General features: G+C 36.1%; 1 protein-coding gene across 17 annotated transcripts in view; it reads right to left on the bottom strand.

The window, feature by feature from the left end:
* MLLT10 (MLLT10 histone lysine methyltransferase DOT1L cofactor) overlaps positions 1-27,132 on the bottom strand; it is a 237,176-nt gene that overhangs the window by 38,897 nt on the left and 171,147 nt on the right. For 9 of the 17 annotated variants that reach the window (XR_009617657.3, XM_078450363.2, XM_078450361.2 and 6 more), the window contains 3 exons: positions 22,665-22,709; positions 21,794-21,826; positions 8,646-8,693 (listed from right to left, as the gene is read on the bottom strand). The exons of 1 other annotated variant lie outside the window; for it this stretch is intronic. Coding sequence is in view for 15 of the 16 variants with exons in the window: in XM_078450363.2 (XP_078306489.1) it covers positions 8,646-8,693; positions 21,794-21,826; positions 22,665-22,709 (126 nt within the window). In the remaining variant the exon portion in view is untranslated. The remainder of the gene's footprint in view (positions 1-8,645; positions 8,694-21,793; positions 21,827-22,664; positions 22,710-27,132) is intronic. 7 more of the 17 variants (XM_078450365.2, XM_078450373.2, XM_078450364.2 and 4 more) reach the window with 4 other exon arrangements.

The raw sequence follows: 27,132 nt of genomic DNA, 5'->3' as shown, positions 1-27,132 counted from the left end.
GAGAAAGAATCTTAAGCAGGCTCCATGCTCAGTGCAGAGCCCGAGGCAAGGCTTGAGCCCATGACACTGGGATTATGACCTGAGCCGAAATCAGGAGTCAAACACTCCTGAGTGAGCCATCCAGGCGCCCCAGGTTTTGGGTTTGAATTTACATATGTGCCTAGTCTGATAGATCCCAAACATTAAATTAACGTAAGACGGGGCCAGCTGGTACTGTCACTTGAGTACACAGCGGAAGCAAACACAAAACCTCTCTGAAGGGATATAACCTCAATTCAGGCTATAAAATGAGTTCACAAGCCACAATTAGAAAACACAGATGAAAACAATCCCCTTGATCACAAACTAGCAGACACAAACATTATTTGACTGTTATTCCAAGAACCTTAGAAAGAAAACAGAGCAAATAAAGATAAGACAAATATTTCAAATGACTAAGAAACTAAATGACTAAGCCAAGGACTCACAAGTGTAAGAAAGAAACAACACTCTCTCTATAAAAAAAGGCACCTGACATATCCTGCTGTGCTAGGCAGAATTCTAATGATGTCCACCTTCCATCCCAAGGTTCCCTTAATCAAGGCACTACTGTGAAGAGACTTGGCAGATTAAATTAAGGTACTGATTAGCCGACCTTAAAACAGGTGGATTATCTTGGATTATGTAGGTAGGCCCAGAGTAATCACATGAACCCTTAAAAATAGAAGACAAAGGCCAAAAGAGTCAGTGAGAGATGTAATAGCTGAGAAAACAAGAGAGATACAACAGAAGAGGAAGTCAGAGCGATTCTAAGTGTGCAAAGGATTCAACTCACCTTTGCCGACTCTAAAATGTAGGGACATGTGAAAGGATGGGATAGAAGCCTCGAGGAGCTAAGGGAGACCCTCAGCTGTCAGTCAGAAAGGAAATGATGACCTCAGTCCTGCAACTGCAAGGAAAAATCTGAATTCTGCCAACAACCTAAATGAGCTTCTTGGAAGTGAATGAATTCCAGAGTCTCCTGATAGTAAGAGCCCAGCTGGCCAACACCTTGGTTTTAGCCTTGTGCGACTCTAACAGAGCAACCAGATAACCAAACCCAGACATCTGACTATGTGCTAATAAATCTGAGTGCCTGTAAGTTGCTAATTTTGTGGTAATTTGTTATGGCAGCAACAGAAGACTAATATACTTGCAATGCCAGAAAATAAGTGTTCAAAGAATAATGAATGGGGACAACTGTGCCAGCTTAAAGGGGCTCCCACTAGCTAAACTGTGAACCAATTTGAGCATCACAATAAATACATCATACCCCCACACAAATCTGTAAGTCCACACTGATACAAATTAAAAGTATGATGAGAAATGGGATATTTATAGTCTCATACTTAATTCCACAATATACATAATTACAAAGAGGAAAAGAAAACCTTTTCATTGGAAATGCCTGAGTATGTGTCATCTGATAGATGCAATGGAAAGATCACATCTGTGATATCCCGCTCCAAAATAAATAAATAAATAACACAGCTCTAATAATGAAAAAAAATGAACCAAACCCAAAAATAACTAACCTGTAAAATTCTGAGACAACAGTCAAAACTTGAATGGCCATCTGACGAGTAGATGGTAGTAATATAGTGATATTAATTTCCTGTTCTTGATCACTGTATTGTGATTTTACAGTAAAATGTCCTTGTCTATAAAAACTAAAGTATTCAGGGCACCTCGGTGGCTCAGTCGGTTAAGTGTCTGACTTCAGCTCAGGTCATAATCTCCCGGTTCACAAGTTCTATCCCTGCATCAGGCTCTGTGCTGAAGCCTGCTTCAGATTCTATGTCTCCCTCTATCTCTGTTCCTCCCCTGCTCATGCTCTCTCTCTCTCTCAAAATTAAACATTACAAAAATAACAATAAAATTTTAAAAATAAAGACTGAAGTATTCAGGGCTAATGTGGCACTGTATCTGCAACTTATTCTCAAATACTCTGGGAAGATACAGTTCTGTATATTATACTCTATGTAACTTTTCTGTAAGTTTGAGACTGTTTGAAAATAAAAATATTTTACATGTGAGAAAAGTGCTACATGTTCTTAAAAACAAGAAAGAGAAAAACAAAATCAGACCAGATCCATTTTAGAAAGGACCAAAAAGAATTCTAAAAATTGAGGGGCACCTGGATGGTTCAGTCAGCTGAGCGTCTGACCTCAGCTCAGGTCATGATCTCACGGTTCGTGAGTTCGAGCCCTGCGTTGGGCTCTGTGCTGACAGCTCAGAGCCTGGAGCCTGCTTCTGATTCTGTGTCTCCCTCTCTCTGCCCCTTCCCCGCTCATGCTCTGTCTCTTTCTGCCTCTCAAAAATGAATAAATGTTAAAAAAAAAAAATTTTTTTTTTTTAAAGAATTCTAAAAATTGGAAAGCACATTCACTAAAAATCTTTACCCATTAGGCAGGTAAAATTATAAATCAGTATAGCTGAAGAGATAATGAGTGAATATAAAAGATCAAAAGAAATTACCCAGGGGCACCTGAGTGGATGGTTGGTTAAGCGTCAGACTCTTGATTTCAGCTCAGGTCATGATCTCACGGTTCCTGAAATCGAGCCCCAAGTCAGCCCCAAGTCTGCACTATTAGTGCAGAGCCTGCTTGGGATTCTCTCTTGGACTCTCTCAGCCCCTCCCCTGCTCACTCGCTGTCTCTCTCTCTCCCTCAAAATAAATTAATAAAACCTAAAAACTACTATCCTGCTAGAGCACAGAGAGATTGATAAATGGAAATTATAAAAGAAAGGTTAAGGGACATGGAAGACAGAATCAAAGTCCAAATATGTCTAACAAAAGTTACTGAAGAACAGAAAGAATAGGGAGGATCACTATTTTAAATGGCCATAGGAGCACCTAGGTGGTTCAGTTGGTTGAACTTCCAACTCCTGAGTTGGGTTCAGGTCATGACCCCAGGTTCATGGGATGAAACCCCACATTGGGCTCCACACTAAGCATTGGAGCCTGCTTAAGAGTGTCTCTCTCTCTCTCTCTCTCTCTGCTCCTCTCCCCCTGCTTGCATGTGCTCTCTCTACAATAAAAATAAAAATAATAAAAATAAAAATAAAAATATAAAAATACTTTAAAATGTAATGGCTAGAGTTGTGTCCAGAACTGACAAAAGACATGAATTCTCTTGGGGCACCTGGGTGGGTTCAGTGGGTTAAGTGTCTGACTTTGGCTCAGGTCATGATCTGAACCCACAGTTCATGGGTTTGAGCTCTGTGTCAGGCTCTGTGCTGACAGCTCAGAGCCTGGAGCCTGCTTTGGATTCTGTGTCTCCCTCGCTCTCTGCCCCTCCCCCATTCTCACTCTCTCAAAAATAAACATTTAAAAAAAAAAATGAATTCTCTCAATTAAGAAGCAAAGAGGTCCTAAGAAGAATAAAATCACATCTAGACATACCACCCAGAACAAAGAGAAAATCTTAAACGAGTGAGTGGAGGTAGAACAGTTTAAGGGGTAGGCACATGAACAGCAATGTGTGATTAAAGGAGTTTGGGTTCTTTTGTTCAAGAGGATGGACAGGAGAGAATGCTTAGATGTAGATGGGAAAGAAAAGTGAGGGTGAGAGGGTAAGGAGACTAACATGACAAGGCCTCTGAGAGGGCACAGAAGGGTGAGATGTGGAGCACAAGTACAGACTAGCCTTGCACTGCAAGCAGGACCGGAGAGAAAGAAAAGAGGATGGGTACAAACCAAGTAGGTTTGCAGAATCGGGGGACTAAAAGATGCAATTTTAACTGGCAGTAAAAGTTTTAAAATACAAACAATCATGGCAAAAAGAGAGTTTCCTAGAGATTCGTATTAACACTGCCAAGCAATTTAAATGTCAGTGAAGGCTTGTATCACAAATCTATAATGATATGCATGTGTACATGACGTAAATTGTATTCTCTAGAAACACTTAGCTCAGATGAAGGATAAAAATATAGGTGGTCAGGTTAATGAAGGACATATTTCAACTAAGACGAAAAAAGACTTACTGAAGTTATTATCAATCATAAGCCCAGATAACAAACATCATTGACTATGTTACACAGTGATTTTTTTTTTTTTTTTTTTTTTTTTTTTTTTTTTTTACTGTTTCTTTAGCTTAAGAAAATTGAAAGGGAGGCTTAGTAGGAAAAAATAAATTGCTAATTAAAATGAAGAACATAATCTTATTAGATGTGGCAGCTATTAAAACCATTTCCCATTCTTCATTAAAGGTTATCTATGATTTAAATAAAAACATATAAGTAATGACCATAATCAATTTTTAAAAATGAAGACAAGAAAAAAACTACTCTCAAATCTCTTCTTTTAACATAATCGCCATGATAATTTTGCCTAACTTTTTATTCTGCAATTATTCACTTATATTTCTGACTCTTCCAATAGAATTTGAGCACCATGAAAACAATAAGAAACTGATAATCCTTTGTGCCATGTATACATTATTTTATACACAGTATACATACAATTTGTTGGGGTCAGGGAAGACCTATCACGGATATATTTCCAAGTTGTTAGGTAAGCTACCTAAATACCATTTAATAATTGAATCCAGGAGGTGCTACAAGAAATGTAACTGTAATCTTTATACTCCCAGTATTTTCAATTTTTTTTGCTATGACAATTAGCTCTGTTAAATCTAGACATTTCATATCTTGCACCACCTCCTTAGAACTGAAGTTATTTTTACGTAGTCTCCAAGAAAGACTTCATCTTAATAGTCCATGTTTTAGAATCCTTTCCTTGTCTGTGATATTTTAAAATTTCCCCTATAATGTGTCTAGATGAGAATTTTTCCTTCACTCTTTTTTCTTAGGCCCACTATGTGCCACTTCAAACTAAGATATCTTTTTTTTTTTTTTTTTTTTTTAATGAAATTTATTTCCATTATTTCTTCAGGTTATTTCCTCCTCTCCATTTTTCTCTCTCCCTTTCTGGAGCTCCTGTTACCTGGATTCTACTTCTATCCTCCATACTATATAGTTTTTATTTTAAATATGTATAAAACCCATTAATTATTTTGTTGTTCACTGTATCCACTGTTATTTGTCCTATCTATTGTGTTCTTTACTTTGACTGTTACAGTTTTCCATACCTAAAATTTCTACTTGTTTTTTTGTATCATTATTTTTTATTTTTTAGAGAGAGAGCAAATGGGGGAGGGGCACAGAGGGGGAGAGAGAGAATCCCAAGCATGCTCTGTGCTGGAGCCAATGTGGGGCTTGATCTCTCGAACCGTGAGATCATGACCTGAGCTGAAATCAAGAGTCAGATGCTTAACGGACAGAGCCATTTAGGTGCCCCTCTACTTGCTTTTAAAGATCTACTTTGTTTCAAATTATTATCTTCCCTCATGTCTTTCCTATCTTCTTTACACTGATTTATTTTCTTTCTATAATTTCTTTAGGACCTGGTCTGTAGAAAATCAGATTTCCTATTACTGCCAACATGGATTAAAAATTTTTGGTCTCTGGGGCACCTGGGCGGCTCAGTCGATTAAGTGTCCGACTTCTGCTCTGGTCATGATCTCACAGTTCGTGGGTTTGAGCCCCGCGTCAGGCTCTGTGCTGACAGCTCGGAGCCTGGAGCCTGCTTCAGGTTCTGTGTCTCCCTCTCTCTGTGCCCCTTCCTGCCTCTCTCTCTCTATATATATATATATCTCTCTCTCTCTCTCAAAAATAAATAAACATTAAAAAAAATTTTTTTTTAATTTTGGTCTCCTAAATCTTGACACATCCAACAACTTTGAATATAATTTTTTATACATCTTTTGAATGAATATATTAGTTTCTCCTAACATTACAAGCATAATGCCAAACAGTCTGAGAAGTATAATTCCAAATACCTAATGATTATTACACAAAAATACCACCTGTCAATAGGCACATACATACACCCACAGATCCTTAAATAAAATGACCCTCTGAGTGTGAAACAAGTAATACAGGCCATCTATAGAAAGGGCTCACCATAAGACATGGTTTCTAACTCCAAGTTTAGTCATCAAGGTAACTGGGACATAGTTCCTGCAAACACAGGACTATAAATTAATGTGGAAGGAAGCTGCTAAGAAAGCAATCAACTGCATTATACAGAAAGAAAAAGAACATTATCAAGATGGTGATAATCTTTTTTTTTTTTTTTTTTTTTTGAGAGATAGGGTGAGTGCCTGCACACAAGAGCAGGGGAGGGGCAGTGAGAGAGAGAGAGAATCTTAAACTGGGCGTGGAGTCCTACACCAGGCTTGATATCATGACCTAGATCTCATGACCCTGAGGATCACGACCTGAGAAGAAATCAAGAGTTGGAAGCTGAGCTGCCTAAGCCACCCAGGTGCCCCAACATGGCGATAATCTTTAAACATGACCTAATTGTCCTTGTTCTGATGTCAGGTTCACTAATGAAGTAACTTTACAATTATAACTTGTTTTCCCAAGATTACTTTAAGGAAAAGTAAGATAAGCAATTCTGGGCAATTCTTGACAGTAATGTTTTGATCATCAATGATTAAATGACATTCATTTCTGCCATACTGGCTTGAGTTAGCCCACCTGATCAATTCCAGGTATACTGACAAAACCAAAAGGAGACTAATACAATAATGTGTGAAAGAAATGATAAGGATCTGTACCAACCTACAGCTGTGAGAAGGTGGGATTTTGAAAATAATAAATTAGATATAAAAAGTCATGTTTAGCTACCTTCAAATTAGAAGGTACCACTTGGTGACTAATTTAGTTGGGAGCAGGCAGAGAACAGAATCAAAGATGCACACAAGAGGAAAGGAGATAACTTCTCAGGAAACCCTGAGAATTACAAAATAAAGTCTTTACATATACAGGTATCATTATCACTATTATGTAATCATTAAGACATTTTTCTCAAGTACACTAACAGGACAACTTTTGCAAACACTCTCAAGTTACTAATGTATACCTGAAAGTAATCATTTGTTTTGGAGAGAAAACCTACTTCTAAAATTATCTAATTCATTAATTAACATTCATTAACCCCAAATTGTGGAGGTTTTTTTCTTTTATACTCAATGTTTCCACAGCTATTCTGTCTTCCTTCAAGTTACTTTTCTACTTGTTCATCTATCCAGTTTGATTCATGAAATAGTCTTCTCTTGCATCTTAACCCTTTATCTCTCTAGAGTCTTCCTTTCCACTTATTAATACTTTTCCATTTTAAAATAAACCTGATCCAACCTTTCTGTCTTCTCTACCAACCTTGCTCAGCCATGACCAATTTCAGAGTTTATATTTACCCCCTATATGAATTTATTTCCAATTCTGTTTCTCTCTAACACTCTAACCTCATCTGTTCATTTGCATGCTAAACATCTATACCTAAACATCTTGTTGGTAAATGAATACCCATCCTCCCCCAGCTACTGCCATTCAATTTACTGACAATTATTACCAGTTCTTCTTGAGTAACAGATGTCCCACTAGTCTGACTTCCATTACCCTCACTCAGACCCTTAACACATTCAGCTAGATTACCAAAAAATCTAATTGGTTTCTCTGTTCTCTAGCTCCTTTCAATATTCTTATATGCTACAGCCAGATGAACCTTCCTGAACAACAGGTTTTATTTTTTTCCCCAACTCAAACTATTTCCCAACTACCAACTATTTTCAACTCCTTTGACTAATACGTAAGGTTAGTATTTTTCATACATTTCATATCAAATATCGTATCACCATCACTTTACACACCTATGTTCCACTGCTTGTGCTATCTGAATACCAGGGACTGGAGTCTACCCCTGATCCCTATCTCCATATAGCTCAATTTTACATATTCCTTAAGGTAAAATGTTACATTCTCTGGACATCTCATTTCCTCAGCTGAAAGTAGTTTTCCCTGCCCTGAATTCTTTTTATACTGTAGATCATTAAAGAAGTTATAATTCTATGTCTTGAAATTATTATTTATGCACATATTTATCCTTTTAGATTTTACTGCTCCTGAAAGGATCCATTTGCAGTATAGAATTATTTCCCCAATGAAAATGACCAGGATTTTTAGATACAGAAAGAACTTTATACTCTTCAAATGAAAAAAGACTAAGACACTTTTGAGAAGGAAAAGTTCCGTAGTGCAGGTAATCACACCCACAAGATTAGTTTTATAAATATGTGAAACTGAGGTTTTTAGGGGAGGGAGTAGCTGCATACATTAACTGGTTAAGAATACTGGATTCAGAATGCACATGCTCACTCTCAACTGATCCAGAAGTATTTGAAAAGTACATCACAGAATTAGAAAAGTATTATAAGTCACAAAATATGGTCTCAGATTCTTCTTTCCCTCAGTGAGACAGAGGGGTCATAGATGTACAAAGTGGTCTAGGCATCTAGATCCTGACAGGTAAATAACTTTAGAAATCCTAAAACCCACCTTACCATGTCTTAGGCAATAGGACAAATCCAAACAAGTACAACAAGAACATGGTAACAGTCATCCCATCAACCACCCAGAATTATGGAGAATTCCTTTCGGTTATTTCTGAGACTACAGATCCCCATTACTGCTTTATATAGGAAGGTTTCTAAGCTTCATTAGGATTAATTAACTTAACACTATTACCCTTTAAAATCATGCTTGAACTTGGTACATACCTATGAATTTAAGTTCCTGCTTTGTTAGTGTAGAACTGTCATCTCTGTCTAAAGAAAAGACACACTTTAATTTAAAATTTTTAATAACCAGTTCCTAAAAACTACCATGATAAGAAGTTGAGAAATTTAAAACACTATGGGGGGGGGGGGGGGGGGGGGAGGGGACAGGAATCAGTAGGGTTAAAGTAAAACAAAACAACAAAAAAAACTGTGGAAAATTTAAGTTATTATAAATTTGTTTTTGCTAAAATAAAAAGGCAGCACTCTAAATAAAGAGACTGTTAATAGCATTACCATTTAATTAATTTAAAAGTAATTCTTACAAATTCATTAGCATTTATACTAATCCCTTCCCTTTTCAGGTTCTCTCTTATAGTTTCAATGAAACTCCTGTAAGTTCATTTTGCTTTGTAGTAGTTAACATGCATACTGAAAATTACGTTTTCTTCCCAGTGCTGATTCACCATCCAAATGTTAATATCCTTCTGTGTTTATCACTTAAGATGAAGCCTATCTTCCAGAAGCTTAGAGTGATCCAAGAGATAAATACCTTGGCTGATTTGAAATGGAAAAAACCGTACCATCTTATGGACAATATATGTCTTCTACTACTTAGCAAGGCTACACAGTATTAGCCAAATTCCTTCCGGCATAGGAACAAACACTGGAACAAACAGTAGCATTTGCTGCATCCTGGAATGTAACAATGTACTGTATAAAAATAAAGAATACGGCCTTCTACATCACGTAAGAAGGAAAAACAAGTCTACTGTGATTAAAAAGAAATTAGATCTAGAATCATCTAGATCTATGGTTCTCAATCTCCCTACTGTTCACAGCAACAGCTCCTCCTATCACTAATACCTCATTACGTGCAGTGAATCTCAAATGATTAATAGGCTGTGGTGATGTCTGAAAATTGCTCATCTCTGTTCTCAGATCCCTACACCTTCTTAATACTTCCCTGAAATGAAAAGGGGGCACATGTAAACAGCAAAGATCTAGTTTCCTACAAACTATTATGACAAACCTCAGTAGGATTCCATTCTTGAGGAAGAACGTTCATTCCTAAAATCAATTAGCATTCATGCTTATTCTAAATCCTATAGCAGATATTTATGAATAATTGGTTGACATTACTTTGCCTCCTCCATCAAATGAGATTTGTTTAATGAGCATGGTCATGACAAACCAGAAGTACCATAATTAAAGAAAATTTAAAAGCATAGTAAATGGGGCACAGAAATCAATTAGCAATATACTGCTGTGAAAACAGATCTAAGCACTTTAGCTACTTTAATCTACTATTTCAAAATTATATTAAAAACAGGAATTGCCAAGATAAACAAATGAAGCAAATGCATTATTGTAGGAAGAACCAAGTTACTACTCTTGAGAGAAACAAGACTGCCTAATGCAAAGTTTAATTTCCAAAGAAAATGAACATATTACCAAGAATATATGAAAACTCTTCCAGGACTATGTAGCAACTGACAATGATTTATTCATTCAATATTTATGGAGCATCAAGTAGATGATGAGCTAAATACCAATGAAATAAAGATGAATAAAACCCAACCCCTACTGTAAATGAGTTTATAGTCTAGTAAGAAAAACTTGTAAATAAATAAATTGTTAAACAACCTAAAAAGCACTAGAGTAAAATCACACCTGAAACAGAACAATTAGAACCAGGCAGATGAGATGTTAGTTTGCAACTGGACTATGAAAAGCAAACCATAATCCCCATATTCATATTGTTTGTTTCATCATTTTAAATACACCTACTAGATGAAACCAAGAAGTCACACTTACACTTTAGAGGCATCATGAAATCTAAATTCTCCTAGTCAAGCTGGCTAGCTCCCAGGCACCACCATAAAACCAAATGTCACAAAATATAAGGCACTTCACTCCACGGGCACACCTATTTAAAGTTTACCTTCCATATAGTGTTCTTTAAAATATTTAAATGACTGTTTTGTCTTTCCAAATTGTTGTAAAAGTTCCCAAAATGTGCTAACAGAGTTTTACGTTTTATCTTTCTCCTACCTGTTCTCTTTTTCCTTTATTGAGACAGTAATTTTAATATTATTTCTCCTAAATTTCTCTGGTCACATAAAATTCATCCCACTGTGCCTAATTTGTTTTTTGGTTTTTATTTAGACTGGTTGAAGTGTTTTCCTAAATGTGTTTTTCTCTGTGACTGGCTCAGGTCATGATCTCACGGTTCATGGGTTCGAACACCGCATCAGGCTCTGTGCTCTGTGCTGACAGTCTGGAGACTGCCTGCTTCAGAGCCTTTCTCTATCTCTTTCAAAAATAAAAACATTAAAATTTTTTTTTTCAAAAGTTTATGGAATAATTATACACACACACCCAGAAGAGCAACCACCATTAAGTCCTAGGTTCCTCTCTGAGAAATACTAAATTAAGATGTAGCTTAACACATAATGCCCATGACTATTAATTAATACACAATATTTCCTACAATATTAGCTACAAGTATGTTATACTAATGCAGAATAAAGTTGGGAAGAAGAGATAAGGCAGATTATGAAAAACTCCACGTGCCATGCTGAAAAATATTAATTTTATCTCAAAAATACCAGATAATTCTTTGAGGATTTAAGTAAGACAGTGACACAATCTGATTTGCATTAGAAAAATTTTTTAATGTTTATTTTTGAGAGAGAGAGAGAGAGAGAGAGAGAGAGAGAGAAAGACAGAGTGCGAGCGAGAGAAGGGGAGAGAGAGAGGGAGACACAGAATCTGAAGCAGGTGCCAGGCTCTGAGCTGTCAGCATAGAGCCCAATGCACGGCTAGAACTCACACACCATGAGATCATGACCTGAGCCAAAATTGGACACTTGAGCCACCCAGGTGCCCCTGATTTGCATTTTTAAATTTTTTTTTTTAAGTTTATTTATTTTTGAGACAGAGAGACAGAGCATGAACAGAGGAGGGTCAGAGAGAGGGAGACACAGAATCTGAAACAGGCTCCAGGCTCCGAGATGTCAGCACAGAGCCCGACGCGGGGCTCGAACTCACGGACTGTGAGATCATGACCTGAGCCGAAGTCGGACGCTCAACCAACTGAGCCACCCAGGCGCCCCATGAAAAACTTTTAAAAATAAAATGATAACCAAGAAAATTAGAAGTCACGATGAGCCTAGTTTAACTCCGTAGCATAACAGAGTTAGGTGGCTAAATCCCATACAGAGATAACGAACACAAAAGAAGGAGCAGGCTTTGAATGGGAATGTAAGAGGAACAGAGATTTATTAATTTGTTGGAAATGGACTTGGAACTCAAGAGATAATTCGATATTTAGATGAACAGATTTGGGAATCTAATGATCATCAATGATCGCTAAAGCTATAGATATGTGTTACAACATTTTCTAAGAGAATATGTGCAGGAGGAGAAGTAAAAAAAAAAAAAAAAAGAGAGAGAGAGAGAGAAAGAGAATACTGGGAATACAACAAAGAATACTCAAAATCATAAAAGATACCCATATGCCCTCATAAAGAAAGCTATAGCTGTAAAGGCCTATTAAAAAAAAAAACAACAAAAAACCTAGGGGTGCCCAGGTGGCTTGGCTGGTTAAGCGCCTCAGGTCATGACCTCACGGTTTGTGAGTTGGGAGCCCAGCTTTGGGGTCGCTGCTGTTAGCGCAGAGTCCGCTTCATATCCTCTGTCCTCCTCTCTCTTTGCCCCTCCCATGTTTGTGCACTCTCTCTTTCGATCTCAAAAATGAATAAACATTTTAAGAAATTAAAAAATAAACAAAATTTTAAATCAATAATCTTTCGGTTTAGAAACTAGGAAAAAAAGCAAACTAAACAGAAGCAAGCAGAAGGATGGAAATAATAAACAGCAGAAATGGAATAAAAACAGGAACACTTTTAGAGAAAATGTTAAATGTTAAAAGCTGGTTTAAAAGATGAACAGGGGCGCCTGGGTGGCGCAGTCGGTTAAGCGACCGACTTCAGCCAGGTCACGATCTCACGATCTCGCGGTCCGTGAGTTCGAGCCCCGTGTCAGGCTCTGGGCTGATGGCTCGGAGCCTGGAGCCTGTTTCCGATTCTGTGTCTCCCTCTCTCTCTGCCCCTCCCCCGTTCATGCTCTGTCTCTCTCTGTCCCAAAAATAAATAAAAAACGTTAATAAAAAAAATTAAAAAAAAAAAAAAATAAAAGATGAACAGAACTGACCAATCTTTCTGAATGACAAAGAAAACAGAAGACTCAAATTACTGAAATCAGGAATGAAAGGGGATTATAAGGATATCCACCTTATCAAATTAAAAAGATTATAAAGAGAATACTATGATAACTGTATGCAAACAAATTAAAAAATGCAGGTGAAATGGGCAAATTCTTTGGGGGGAGGGGGGAAGACTCCTAAAAACATAAAATTTTCAAGAATGGACACACAGAAAATAGAAATAGTCATTTCTCCAAAGAAGATCTAGAAATGGCCACTAAGAGCATGAAAAGATGTTAATATCATTAGTCATTAGGAAAAAGCAATTCAAAACCACAATGAGACACCACACCAGCTTGGATAGCTATGATTTAAAAAAAAAGAAAGAAAATAACAAATCTTGGTGAGGACTGAAGAAGTTGGAACCCTCATAGATTGCTAATAGGAATGTAAAATACTACAAATGCTATGGGAAACAGTATTGCAGTTTCTAAAACATTAAATACAGAGTTACCATATGACCTAGCAATTCTACTCCCAAGAATATACCCAAGACAAATAAAGACACATATCCACACCAAAACTTGTACATGCATGTTCACAGCAGCATCTTTCATCCTATCCAAGAAGCACAAAACAACAATGTCCACCAACCAATGAACCGATAAAATATGGAATATTCATACAATGTGTTATTCAGTCATAAATGAAGAATGAAGTACGGATGCATGCTACAACACAGATAAACCGTATGCTTAAATGGCCCCCTGCTGTACAATTCCCTCTATATGAAATGTCCAGAACAGGCAAATCCATAGAGACAGAAAGGAGAGTAGTGATTCCCGGGTGATTTTGCAGGGAAGAGGGGCTTAGGGGTATATATGATTTCTTTTTGGTTTGATGAAAATGTTCTGGAATTAGTGGTGACAGTTAATACAACATTGTCAATATACTAAAAATGTCCGAATTGTATACTTTTAAACAGCTTAAAACGGTAACTTTTATGTTGTGTGAATTTTATCTCATTAAAAATTTAGGGGGGAAACGAGATAATGAGATAATGGAGAAGTAGAAAAACCACCATTTACTCTGACACAGAAAAGAATGAAACAGGGTAAGGGAATGTGCTTTTTATACATGCACACTTTCAGAATAGAGCAGAGGAATGATAAATGTGAAAATCAGGACAGTAGTTAAACTTTGGGGAATACAGTGGTAAAGAGCATGCACTAGGTTCAACATTAGTAACATTCTATTTCTTAAATTGGTGAAAGGTTCCTGAGTATTTATTATTGCATGCTACAGAGCTTACACATATTGCTTAAAACGTATCAAATATTTCATAAATTGGAAAAGCATCTATGAAAATATAGCAAAATATTAACAGATGTTAAATTAGTAATAAATTCATGATGTGTATCAGTCTCTGTACTTTCCATAATTCTGAAATATTTTATTTAAAAGAAAGAGGAGAATGTTGTAGTGTATACAAAAAGGTTCAAAACAGAGTGGCCAACAATTATTCTGCAAGGAATTGGCAACCCAACTAGTCACTAGCAGTTTAAGAGAGAAAAGTTAACAAAAAGGGTACTAAAGCCAAAAATACTTCATAAATGCACGTGCTAATGAAACCTAATTTTGGAAACAATTTATGTAATACCTTCTGGCATACTGATTTTGCATCCTGCAACTATACTGAATTTGCTTATTAGTTCTAACAGTTTTCTGATGAAGTCTTTAGGGTTTTCTATATATAATATGTCATCTGAAAATAGTTTAACTTCTTTTTCCATCTGGATGCCTTTTATTTCTTTTACTTGCTTAACTGCTCTGGTTAGGACTCCCAGTACTATGTTGAATAAAAGTGGTGAGTGGACGTTCTTGTCTTGTTCCTGATCTTAGAGGAAAATCTTTCGGTTTTTCACTGTCAAGTATGATGCTAGCTGTGAGCTTGTCACACATGGCTTTTATTATGTTGAGGTATATTCCCCTTTTATACCCATTTCGTTGATAGTTTTTTATCATAACTGGATGTTGACTTTTGTAAAGTACTTTTTATCTACTTAGATGACCGTATAATTCTGTCCTTCATTTTGTTATGTGGCGTGTCTCACATGAACTGATTTGCAGGTATTGAACCATCCTTGCATCCCTGGAATAAATCCCATTTGATCATGGTGTATGGTACATTTTAAAAAATGTTTATTTATTTTGAAAGAATATACATGTGTGTAAATGGGAAAGGGGCAGGGAGAGGAGAGGGAGAATCCCAAGCAGGCTCTGTGGCGTGGCTTTGGAGCCTGGTGTGGGGCTTGATCTCAGAAAAAGTGAGATCATGACCCAAGCCTAAATCAAGAGTTGGATGCTTAACTGACTGAGCCACCCAGGCACCCCACTGCACAATAGTTATAATGCGTTATTGAATTTGTTTTGCTGATATTTTGTTGAGGATTCTTACATCTATGTTCATCAGGGATACAGCCCTGTAATTCCCTTCTTTTGTGGTGCCCTTGTCTGGTTTTGGTATCAGGGTAATGCTGGCCTAGTAAAATGAGTTTGGAAGAGTTTTGCCACTTCTATCTTTTGGAAAGTGTGAGAAAGACTGATCTTACTTCTTCTTTGAATGTCTGGTAGAATTCACCAGTGTAGCCATCTGATCATGGAATTTTGTTTGTTGGGAGGTTTTTGATTACTGATTCAATTTCATTACTAGTAATCAGTCTATTCAGATTTTTCATTTCATCATGATTCAGTCTTAGAAGGTAATATGCTTCTAGGAATCCACCCATTTCTTCTAGGTTATCTATTTTGTTGGTATGTATAATTATTCACAGTGCTCTGTAATGACCCTTTGTATTTCTGTGGTATCAGCTGTAATCTCCTCTTCCATTTCTGATTTTATTTAAGTCCTCTTTTGTCTTGGTTGAGTCAAAAGGTTTGTCAATCTTCTTTATCTTTTCAAAGAACCAGATCTTAGTTTCACTGATCTTTTCTATTGTCTTTTTAAGTCTCTATTTCTGTTCTAATTTTTGTTATTTCCCTCCTACCAACTCAAGACGTCATTTGTTCTTCTTCTTCTAGTGTCTTGAGGTATAAAGCTACATTGCAGTTTTTGTTTCTTGAGGTAGGCATTAATTGCTATGAACTTTCCTCTTAGTACTGTTTTTGCTGCAACCAATAATTTTGGTATGTTACATTTCCATTTTTATCTCAAGGCGTCTTTTTATTTCTCTTTTGATTTTTTTCTCTAACCCATTAATTATTCAGTAACAATGTTGTTCAATCTTGACATATTTGTGAATGTTCCAGTTTTCTGCTTGCAATTAATTTCTAGTTCCATATCATTGTGTTCAGAAAAGATGGGTGATAGAATTTCAATCTTCTTAAATTTATTAAGACTTGTTTAATGGTTTAACATATGATATGTCCTGGAATACGTTCCATGTGCACTTGAGAAGAATGTACATTCTTGTGTTTTTAAATGGATGTTCTATAAATTATCTGTGCAAGTCCATCCTGTCTACTGTGCTGCCTACAGTTGGTATTTCTTTATTGACTTTCTGTTTCAGTGATCTATCCAATGATGTAATGAGGTGTTAAAGTCCCCTATTATTATTGTATTGCTGTTTCTCCCGTTAGGCATTAATATTTCTTTTACATACTTGGTTGCTCCTATATTGGGTACATAAATATTTATACATGTTATATCTTGTTAGATTAAGCAGTAATACTCACTTGTAATAAGGCAGTTAAATAACCATGAAGCAGATATGGTAGGCAGATAATACCTCCCCCCACCCCAAAGATAAACCTGTGAGTATGTTACCTTAAATAGCAAAAGGGACTAAACAAATGTATTTAAATTAAGAACGCTGAGAAAGACAGATTATCCTAGATTGTCTGAGAGAGCCCAATCAAATCATCCAACTTGTCATAAAATTTGAATCTGAGAATCAGACAGGCATAAGCATAAGACAGACTCTACCCAACACTGATGGCTTTCAAGACAGAGTATGAGCCGTTATGCAAAATAAGCAGGCAGCTTCTAGAAGTTGGAAATGGTAAGGAAACAGATTCTCTCCTATCACCTTAAAAAAAAAGAACAAAGCCTGCCAATACCCTGATTTTAACCCAGCAAGTCCATGTCAGACTTCTAACTTACAGACTGTAAGATAATAAATGTATACTGTTTGACCATAGGAAATGACTGAATAAGATAAAACATAAATTCTTTTTTTATTCCTCTGACAAGTTTCAAGCTTTTTATTGCTTGATACTCAATATAATAAAGAAATAAAATATGTAAAGTCTAACATTTAACACCTCACACCCAGTAGTATGGTTACTATAAAAAACAAACAAATGAGCAAAATAATAGGATGTGGAAAAATTGGAATCCTTGTGCACTGGTGGCAGGAATGTAAAATGGTGCGCCCACTATGGAAAACAGTATGACACTCTGTTTTAAAATAGAACTACCATATGATCTAGCAATTGCATTTCTGGGTAAAATGAAGCCTCAAAGAGATTACTTGCACATCTACATTCAAAGCAGCTTATTCATAATAATCAAAAGGTAGAAGCAATCTAAGTGTCTCTCAACAGATAAATGAATAAAGAAAATGACAGTATATACAACAATGGAATATTATTTAGCCTTAAAAAAAGGAAATTCGGATACATGCTATTACATGGATAAACCTGAAAGGCATTACTGCTAAGGGAAATAAGCCATTCACAAAAAGACAAATACTGTATGATTCTATTCTTATGAAGTATCTAGAACAGTCAAATAGATACAAACAGAAAGAACTGTAGTTGCTCTTGGCAGGGTGGAGAGAGAAAAGGAAAGCTGTTGGTTTAGTAACTACAGAGTGCCAGTTTTACAAGATTAAAAACTCCTGGAGACTGGTTGTACAACAATGTGAATATAACACTCAAAAATGGTTAAAACGGCAAATTTTATGTGTATTTTACAATTTAAAAAAATAAGCTAACACTTAAAAAAAAAAAGTGAGAGAGAGAGAACACAAACATGGATTTTCCCAACTAAGTCCAAGTATTTCTCCCTCAAATCCTCATTAGGTTAAAATACCACTTCACCAGGCATCACTACTATTCTTCTCTTTGCAATAAAAAATATTAAGTCCAGAGCAACTATCAAGAAAAAGGAATTAAAAGCATCCAAATTGAAACGGAAGCAGTAAAACTGTCACTATTTCCAGATGACATATTATTTATAGAAAACCCTAAAGATTCCACCAGTTAGAACTAATAAACAAATTCAGTAAAGTTGCAGGATAAAAAACCAACATACAAAAATCTGTTGTGTTTTTATACACTAAAAACAATCTACCAGAAAGAGAAATTAAGAAAACAATCCCATTTACAATTACATCAAAAAATAAAATATCTAGGAATAAATTTAATTAAGGGGGTGAAAGATCTGTATACTGAGAACTAGAAGACATCAACGAAACAAACTGAAGACACAAATAAATGGAAAGATATTCCACGTTTATGGATCAGAATAGTATCGTTTAAATGTCCATACTACTCAAAGCACTCTACAGATTCAGTGCAATCCCCTATCAAAATTCTAATAGTATTTCACAAAAGTAGAATAAACCCCAAATTTGTATGAAACCACAAAAGACCTTGAATAGCCAAAACAATTTTGAGAACAAAGAACAAAGCTGGATCCTTCATGCTCCCTGATTTCAAACTACATTACAAAGCCATAACAATCAAAACAATATGATATCAGCATAAGAACAGACACACAGATCAATGAACACAATGGAAAGCCCAGGAAAAAAACACATGCATGTAGAGTCAAGTTATTTACAAGGAGCCAAGAATATACAATGGGGAAAGGACAGTCTCTGATAAATGATGCTGGGAAAACTGAACTACATGCAAAAGAATGAAATTGGTCCACTACCTTACACTGTACACAAAAATTAACTCAAAATGGATTGCAGACTTGAATATAAGACCCTGAGCCATAAAACTTCTAGAAGAAAACATAGGCGGTAAGCTCCTTAACATGAATTATGATATTCTGGATTTGACCAAAGCCAAAAAAACCCCTCAAGTACATCAAACTAAAATGGCACTGCACAGCAAAGGAAACCATTAACAAAATAAAAAGGCAGTGCACTGAATGGGAGAAAATATTTGCAAATCATACGTCTGATAATATCCATGTATTGTTGGTTTGTTTTTTTTAAGAGAGAGAGAGAGAGAGAGAGAGAGAGAGAGACAGAGACAGACGGTGGGAGGGAGGGGGCAGAGGAAGAGAGGGAGGGAGGGAGGGAGGAACTAAAAGAAAGTGAAAGAGGGAGGGAGGAAGAGAAAGCGAAAGAGGGAGGAAGAGAAAGCGAAAGAGGGAGGAAGAAAGGGAGGGAGGGAGGGAGGGAGGGAGAGAGAGAGAGAGAGTGAATGAATGAATCTTAAGCAGATTCCACAATCAGCACGGAACCCAGCATGGGGCTCAATCTTACCACCTTACAGTCGTGACTTGAGCCAAAATCAAGAGTGTGCCGTTCAACCGACTGAGCCACCAGGCACCCCCAAAACATACTTTAAAAACCTCATATAATTCAATAACAAAAAAATCCTCAAACCATCTGGTTTTGATGGATATTTTTCCAAAGACAATGTAGAGGTGGCCAAAAGACACTTGAAAAGATGCTTAACATCACTAATCATCAGGGAAATGCAAATCAAAATCACACTGAGTCATCACCTCATATCTGTTAGAACTGCTATTATCAAAAAGTTAAGAAATCATAGGATGCGGAGAAAAGGGAACCCTTGTGTACTGTTGGTGGGAATGTAAAATGGTGGAGCCACTATGGAAAAGTTTGAAGTTCCTCAAAAAATTAAAAGTTGAACATATATCCAGTAATTCCACTTCTGGATATTTATCCAAAGAAAATGAAAACACTAATTTGAGAAAATACGTGCACCCCATGTTCACTGCAACATTATTTACAAATAGCCAAGACGTGGAAACAACCTAAATGTCCATCAATGGGTGAACAGTAATGAAAATGTGCTATATATACATACGACAGAATATTATTTAGCTATAAAAATGAACAAAATTTTGCCATTTGTGACAAAGTGATGGACCTTAATGGCATTATGCCAAGTGAAGTTAAGTCAGATAGAAAAGAAAAAGATAAATACTATATGATCTCAAATATGGAATCTAAAACAAAACAAAATCCAAAATACTCCAGGCTCATGAATATAGAAAACAGACTGGTGGTTGCTTAGGTAAACAGAAGCAAGAGAGGAGGCAAAAGGGGTGAAGGAGGTCAAGAGGTACAAACTTCTAGATATAAAATAAAATAAAGGAAGATATAAAAAAAAACATTATTTATTTCATGTTTCAAAATTATGTGACTAAGAACACACAAATATCTGACTATACTACCACAGTGTTCTCTCTCAAACACAATCTTTTAAAGAAACACAAAATTTTAAAGAAAACCTGTGTTCATTCTATTAATCCCAGGACATTAATTTCATTCACCTATAGAGAAAAACATGACAACTGTCCCATTAAATTGACATATTCCAGTACTTTGTTGGCCAACAATGGCAAAGGATTTATGTGACAATTCATTCACAATCGCTCCCCACAAAATCTACTTTCTTATTATTCCAAGCATACGCTTTTCAAACTTTCTTTATGTCTCTAAAACTCTAATATTCCAAAATTAGACAGCCAAATTTATGCAAACTGAAAAAGATGTTAAACCTCTTCTGTTTTTATGCTTCCCTACCAAAGAATAGTAACATATTTAGTTTATCTTCAGGAATGCTTCCAATCCCTTTTTCCTCTAGATACCTAAAGTTCAAGAGTTCCATGTTATCTGGAGAATTCACTGAGAGTCTGCAATTCCGGTTACACAGGGCAGCAAAGATTATAAATAAAGATACTCATTAATAAAATGATCATTTGTAAAATGGGTTTCCCATCCTGACCACCCCAACCCTCAGAATCAACACAAGTGTCTATGCCTTTTCATCGTGCCATTGGTTTCTTGCTATAGATTTGTAAACATCTGACAATATACTCCAAATACAACACAAAGCGACTTGCAAATTAAACTACATTATCAAAATATGCAAGATTTCATGAAGTTAATAAAAATGTGCTCAAAAACCTCTTAGAATTACATAAACTATCTTGAGCAGGTAAGTTACGTCAGTTAATAACTGAAAACAAGCAACAAAAAGGACACTAGATTCAAAAGAGTTTTTTTGAACACTAAATTTTCTTCAAAACCGAAGAATCACTCAAACATTACTGCAAACGTGACTCTCATTATAATTACACTGCAATATTGAAAAAAGCTAGCATTTGCCTCATGTCCTGATTTTAGAACCCAACTCTGCAGAAGATGCAACTCCCCTGTAAAAACCTGGTTCCAAATTAAGCATCATTTAAAAGGTTATCTTCCATTTATTCAGTATATAAAATATAGGGGCAATGCAGTAAAAGTATTCTACACAGTAACTTTTTTAAATCCCAAAAACAAAATTCACATTTCAAGTTGTGGAAGAAGGAGCTAATTCTTGACCTAAGTACCAATTACTAACTGCACTGCCACAAGAGAGCTCAAAAGAACTAGAAAAACTATTTACAAAAATAGAAAAAAAAGAGTTTCATAAAGTTAGAACAACACTATTATCATTTTGCCTTCCAGAGAGACAATAAAAGCGAAACTGATGAACTATATTGACCTAGCATCCTCCTGTAGGCAATCTACAGAAAGTTCTCACTGAGGGGCTGAACAATTGCCTCACTGCAGAGCTGGGTTTCATTGTATCAATAGAACATGCAAGCTTTCAACCCGGGTTCTCTATAAAAGGCAACCTTTGTGATAAATGAACCACTAGAGAAGATTCTAATAAAACTTACCATTGTGTATTGCATTCAGCAACTCTGAGAAAGCTTTTAAGTAAGGAAAAAAGGACTTCAGGTTAAGATCATTCTCAAACACACAAAAGAAATACATAGGCATAGACTGAAACAGTATAATAAAATCTCAGTAAGTATCATGTATGATTGTTTGAATCATTAAAACTGTAAGCTTGGCTCAGTTTTTATATGGTATAAATTTCTAAATATTGTATTTCATTTGCCAATTTATTGTCACCTAATAAATTTAATATGTTAGATATATTGTCATAATAGTGACAAATTTTCTTAATACATATATAAAATTACTTTTAAAAAGATGTTTCATAGTCTATGTAATGTCTTTCTTGCTAAAGTATCTGTAGGATTCAATTCTGTAAAGGTAAATCGATCACAACAAATTCTACACTCAGCAGTATTTATTGTAAAGAAAAACTTCATTTTATCATCTAACCCAATCAAAAATTCTCATTTCCTAGACTTCAGTATAATAGTCTCGACATATATAGAGGTCAAAGCAAGAATTCTAATATCAACATACAAATATTAAAAAATTATATTAACATTAAGATTAGTGGGAACGAAATTCTAAAAATATTACTTCAACAGGGAACAGAAGTCACAAGAAACACCATATTAAAAAGCCAACAATACTTAAAATTTGGTCACAATTGGACTAATATGGATCCTGACCACAAGACAAGCAACAAGTTAAGATATCTCTGTAGGAGAAAAAAAACCCAATTAAGGACCAACTGCATTATGGAAAATTAAAACTTAAGAGGTTCAGGGGTGGCATTATATAATAGGAAAAAAAACACTAAAGTAGAAGTCAAAAAGCCTGGGTTACCAACCCAGTTCGACAACTTACTAGCTGTTGGACAAGCTCCATCATGCCGATACTGCATGGAAATTTCTGTTGGGAGGGAGGAGAAAGGAATCAGGAGAAGTTGCCAGTGATTCGAGGGTAGAAAACGAAAATAGGCCAGAAAATCAAGGAAACATTCACCTCAAAGTCTAGCTGAGAAAGGCAAACAGAAGTGTGGGAATAGAAATTATAAACCAGTATCTGGCATGTGATAATGTGATGGGAAGAAGGACCAAACATGATGGAATTCTCACAACTCTTTGATGGGATAGTGCGGGAATGTGTACATGTGCATGTGTATACAAAGAATGAGGAAAAGGGGCGCCTGGCTGGCTCAGTTGGCCAATTTAGGGTAAGGTCATGATCTCACGGTTCGCGGGTTTGAGCCCCATGTCGGGCTCTGTGCTGACAGGTTAGAGCCTGGAGCCTGTATCTGATTCTGTGTCTCTGTCTCTCTCTGCCCCTCCCCCACTCACACTCTGTCTCTGTCTCTCTCTCTAAGATAAATAAACATTAAAAACAATTTTTTTTAAATTTTTAAATGTTTATTTATTATTGAGATACAGAGAGAGACAGAGCATGAGCATGGGATGAGCAGAGAGAAAGAGGGAGACACAGAATCCAAAGCAGGCCCCAGGCTCTGAGCTGTTAGCACAAAGCCTGACACCGGGCTTGAATTCACAAACCTTGTGATCATGACCTGAGCCAAAGTCGGACGCTTAACCAAATGAGCCACCTAGGCGTCCCAACATTAAAAAACCTTTTAAAAAAAAAGAGGAAAAGACATAAGGGCTTACAAATTAATCTGTGAAACAAGCGTGTAAGAAAAAATGGATTCATAATAAGAGGGAGTATAGTCAGCAATGTGATAAACTAATGTGTTTTATATAATTCATTAGACGAGAACAATTTGTCAAAAACATCTGAATTCTGTGGTCAATTAGACATTACAATTCAAGTACAAAAAATTAGTTTATATATGAGCAGAAATCTATGATTTTAATATAAAACTTGTCAAACTACACCCAGCTTACTTTCTTGTACCTTTCTTTCATTTTTGATGGCGATAATGAATGAATAAGCCATCACTCTTATTCTTCTGCTCCACCCAAATGAAGAGAACAAGCAGAGGACGACATAAGGCAATAAAACACTGCTAAAAGCAAAAGCTCCTGAGAAAATGAAAAATAAATTTCTGTATGGCATTCCAAAGGAAAAGCTAACTGACACAGGACTAAGTCTGTGACCCAAAGGACCTGGCCTGCTAACCAGGGAAACAACAGGTATTCCTCTGTGGCTAACACAGTTGGGCTTTTTTTAAAAGAAGAATATCTGGAAATTCTCTGGAATTACTTAACCAAAAATATGACTTCTGGGAATCATGTGTACAACAGAGCCTTCTAGGCAACCATCACTCACACATCTACACATATGCATATCTCAGAAGTCAAGTCCAATCATGGGCACCCTCCAAATAACTTGAAATAAGAAAGACAAAGCAAGGCAGAGGCAAGCAAGCACTCACTTTTAATCGTTCTAATGTTTTTTTAAAAAAGGAAAAAAACCTTCACATTAGCTACAGTTGAAAAACCAAACTTCTGATGAGTTTAATGAAGTCCTTTCCAGATGATACTGAAAAACTAAGACATGGTGGAAGAATTTGCCATCTTTAATGCTCACTAACAAATTCAAGTGAGATTTAAAAAAAGAGAGTGAGTGAGGGCTACTGAAAAGATTGAAATGGTACATTATAGAGAAATGGTAGTTGTCTGGAATGGTGCAGAAAAAGAACCAAAGGACACTCATAATACCAAAAGGATTTTCTCGGGGGGGGAGGGGGGGGATAAACAGAATATGGCTATTCTGGCCTTTGATCTGGTACTTTTGCAAAAAGACCTACATAGTACAGGGCCAGCAAATTTTCAAATCATCAAAGACGAAAACAAAAATCAGAGGATTTTCTGAGGAAGCAAATTTCAAGGTATATTCTGGTCTTAGCAGCATCCAATATCCTATGATTTTCGTTTATGACCCAACATAATCAATATATATAAAACCATGAACTTGAGTCATTAAGATGGGTTTGAAGTTGTTCAATAACTGTTAAGTCTACTCTTGTGAATTTATTAATTACTTGTATCTTTATGATTCCCTTATTTGTTTACAGAATCAGACTATTCCTAATTAAAACATTTTACCAGGAAAAGACTTCTCAATTTCATTTTATTAACCTAAGTAGGATATAACATAAATAAGCATATATTGAACACAAACCCATTCATAGTTACATGGGCTCAAGTTAAACTTTCATAACCTTCACTTTTCAGTAGAAGTCAGAACAAACTTCTTTTTTCTTTTAAAATTTGTTAATGTTTTATTTATTGATTAATTTTTGAGAGACAGAGCGTGAGTGGGGGAGGGGCAGAGAGAGAAGGAGACACAGAATCCGAAGCAGGCTCCAGGCTCTGAGCTGTCAGCACAAAGCCGGACATGGGGCTCAAACTCGTGAACCGCAAGATCTTGACCTGAGCCAAAGTCGTCCGCTTACCTGACTGAGCCACACAGGCGCCACAAGAACAAACTTCTCTTAAAGTGATCTATTCATATTAATAACTCATCTCCATGAAACCTCAAGACTTCATGACTAAGTACTCAAGGTCAGAATCAAACAACTGCCTTCCTAGAATCTTCTTTTACAGCATTTATCACCACTAAAGAATTCCATCACTAAAATAGATTTCAAGTACCTTAACTTGCAAAGCTATGGCAGCATTATATTAAAGAACTAGAGACTAAGATTTTTAAAAACAGGGGGGATGGGGCACCCGGGTGGCTAGGTCAGTTAAGTGACCAACTCTTGGTTTCGGCTCAGGTCATGATCTCACAGTTCATGAGTTCAAGCCCTGCATCAGGCTTTCCATGGACAGCGTGGTGCCTGCTTGGGATTCTCTCTCTCTGCCCCTCCTCTGCTCCTGCTCTCTCTCTCTCAAAATAAATAAATAAACTTTAAAAATAAATACAATTCAAAAATAAAAAAACAGAGAAACTTTGAAAGGATGCTCAAAGAAAATAAGTTGATGCTAAACCATCAACTACTTATCATTTAATGAAAACCAGAATTTTCTCAAATAAGATGTTAACTTTTATGAAGAAAAAAATGTTAACTTTCACTTTAGTAAATCACAAACTCTTGTAATGTGGTTAAGATAAATAGGAAAAAAGGACAAATACAACAGGTCAACTTTTCCAAATGCTGTATTAATTTTCAATGTTTCAAAAGCTCTACTTGTCTAGAATACGTATAGGAAAAAAAAAGGTTAACACAGGGGCACCTGGGTGTCCGACTTCAGCCTCAGGTCATGACCTCACTGTCCGTGAGTTCCAGCCCTGCGTGAGTTCCAGCCCTGCATCGGGGTCTCTGCTGACAGCTCAGAGCCTGAAGCCTGCTTCAGATGGTGTGTCTCCTCCTCCCTCTGCCCCTCCCCCCACTCACAGTGTCTGTCTCTCTCAAAAATAAAATAAAAACATTAAAAAAAAAAAAAAAAAAAAAAGCTTAACATAATCTATACACCCAAGCTTACAACCTTTAGTAGCCACTTAAAACAACACACTGATTTCCCATTTTGTACAAGTCACTATAACAGTAAATCACTTATCAAGATGTACTTCAACTTATAATAAAAATCTTACAATCCAAACCCTTGATCAGACAAGGAGCTTACAGATATTTTCTGGATTTCTACTCTGACAGGATCTGAAGTTCCTAGAAGAAATATTTTGCTACATACATGCTACTATAATTTGAATATGTCATGATAAAACTTTGATTACTATTAAGTCAATGCTTCTAACAATTTTAAGACAATCACATTACAAGGATCTGATTCTACTTCTGCTATATCTCCTAGTTGTGGTAAAATCAGAGAACATACAACAATGATAATAGCAGCTGCCCTATTTCACAAGGTTGTTCTTAGGAACAAGTAAGATACTAATTAAGAGTTCTTTGGAAACTGTTAGGTGCTTTCAAATACAGGACATTAACGATTACTGCAAGCTGATGGAAGCAATGTATTTTTTTCTGTCATTGAAGTTCTTTTAACAGTAAGTTGCCAGAATTAAGTCCAGGATGTCTATTCTAAGACCAGCCTGGAAGATGGATTTCTTCGGCCTGACCTTCAACTTCCCACAAACTCATCCTGTCCTACTTAGTCCACATTACCTCCACCTATCCCACAAACACAAGTTTCTTGTTTCAATTAGATTTATCCTTCAAATACAACTTTACTTTCTTTTCTGATACTGCTGTGGGCGTTTCTCTGCCTACTCCGAAGTGTAATTCAAATCCCAACTTCTCTATGGTCTTTTCCAACTTAATTAACACATCCTAAACTGGTCTGTAATACTATATGATAAATAAATAAATAATTTCACTTGCAACCTGGCTATAAACACTTAGAAGTTAAAAATC

This window comes from Panthera onca, chromosome B4 (assembly GCF_046562875.1).
Source record: "Panthera onca isolate mPanOnc1 chromosome B4, mPanOnc1 haplotype 2, whole genome shotgun sequence".
Lineage (NCBI taxonomy): Eukaryota > Metazoa > Chordata > Mammalia > Carnivora > Felidae > Panthera > Panthera onca.
This window is presented reverse-complemented; position numbering and strand designations above follow the sequence as displayed.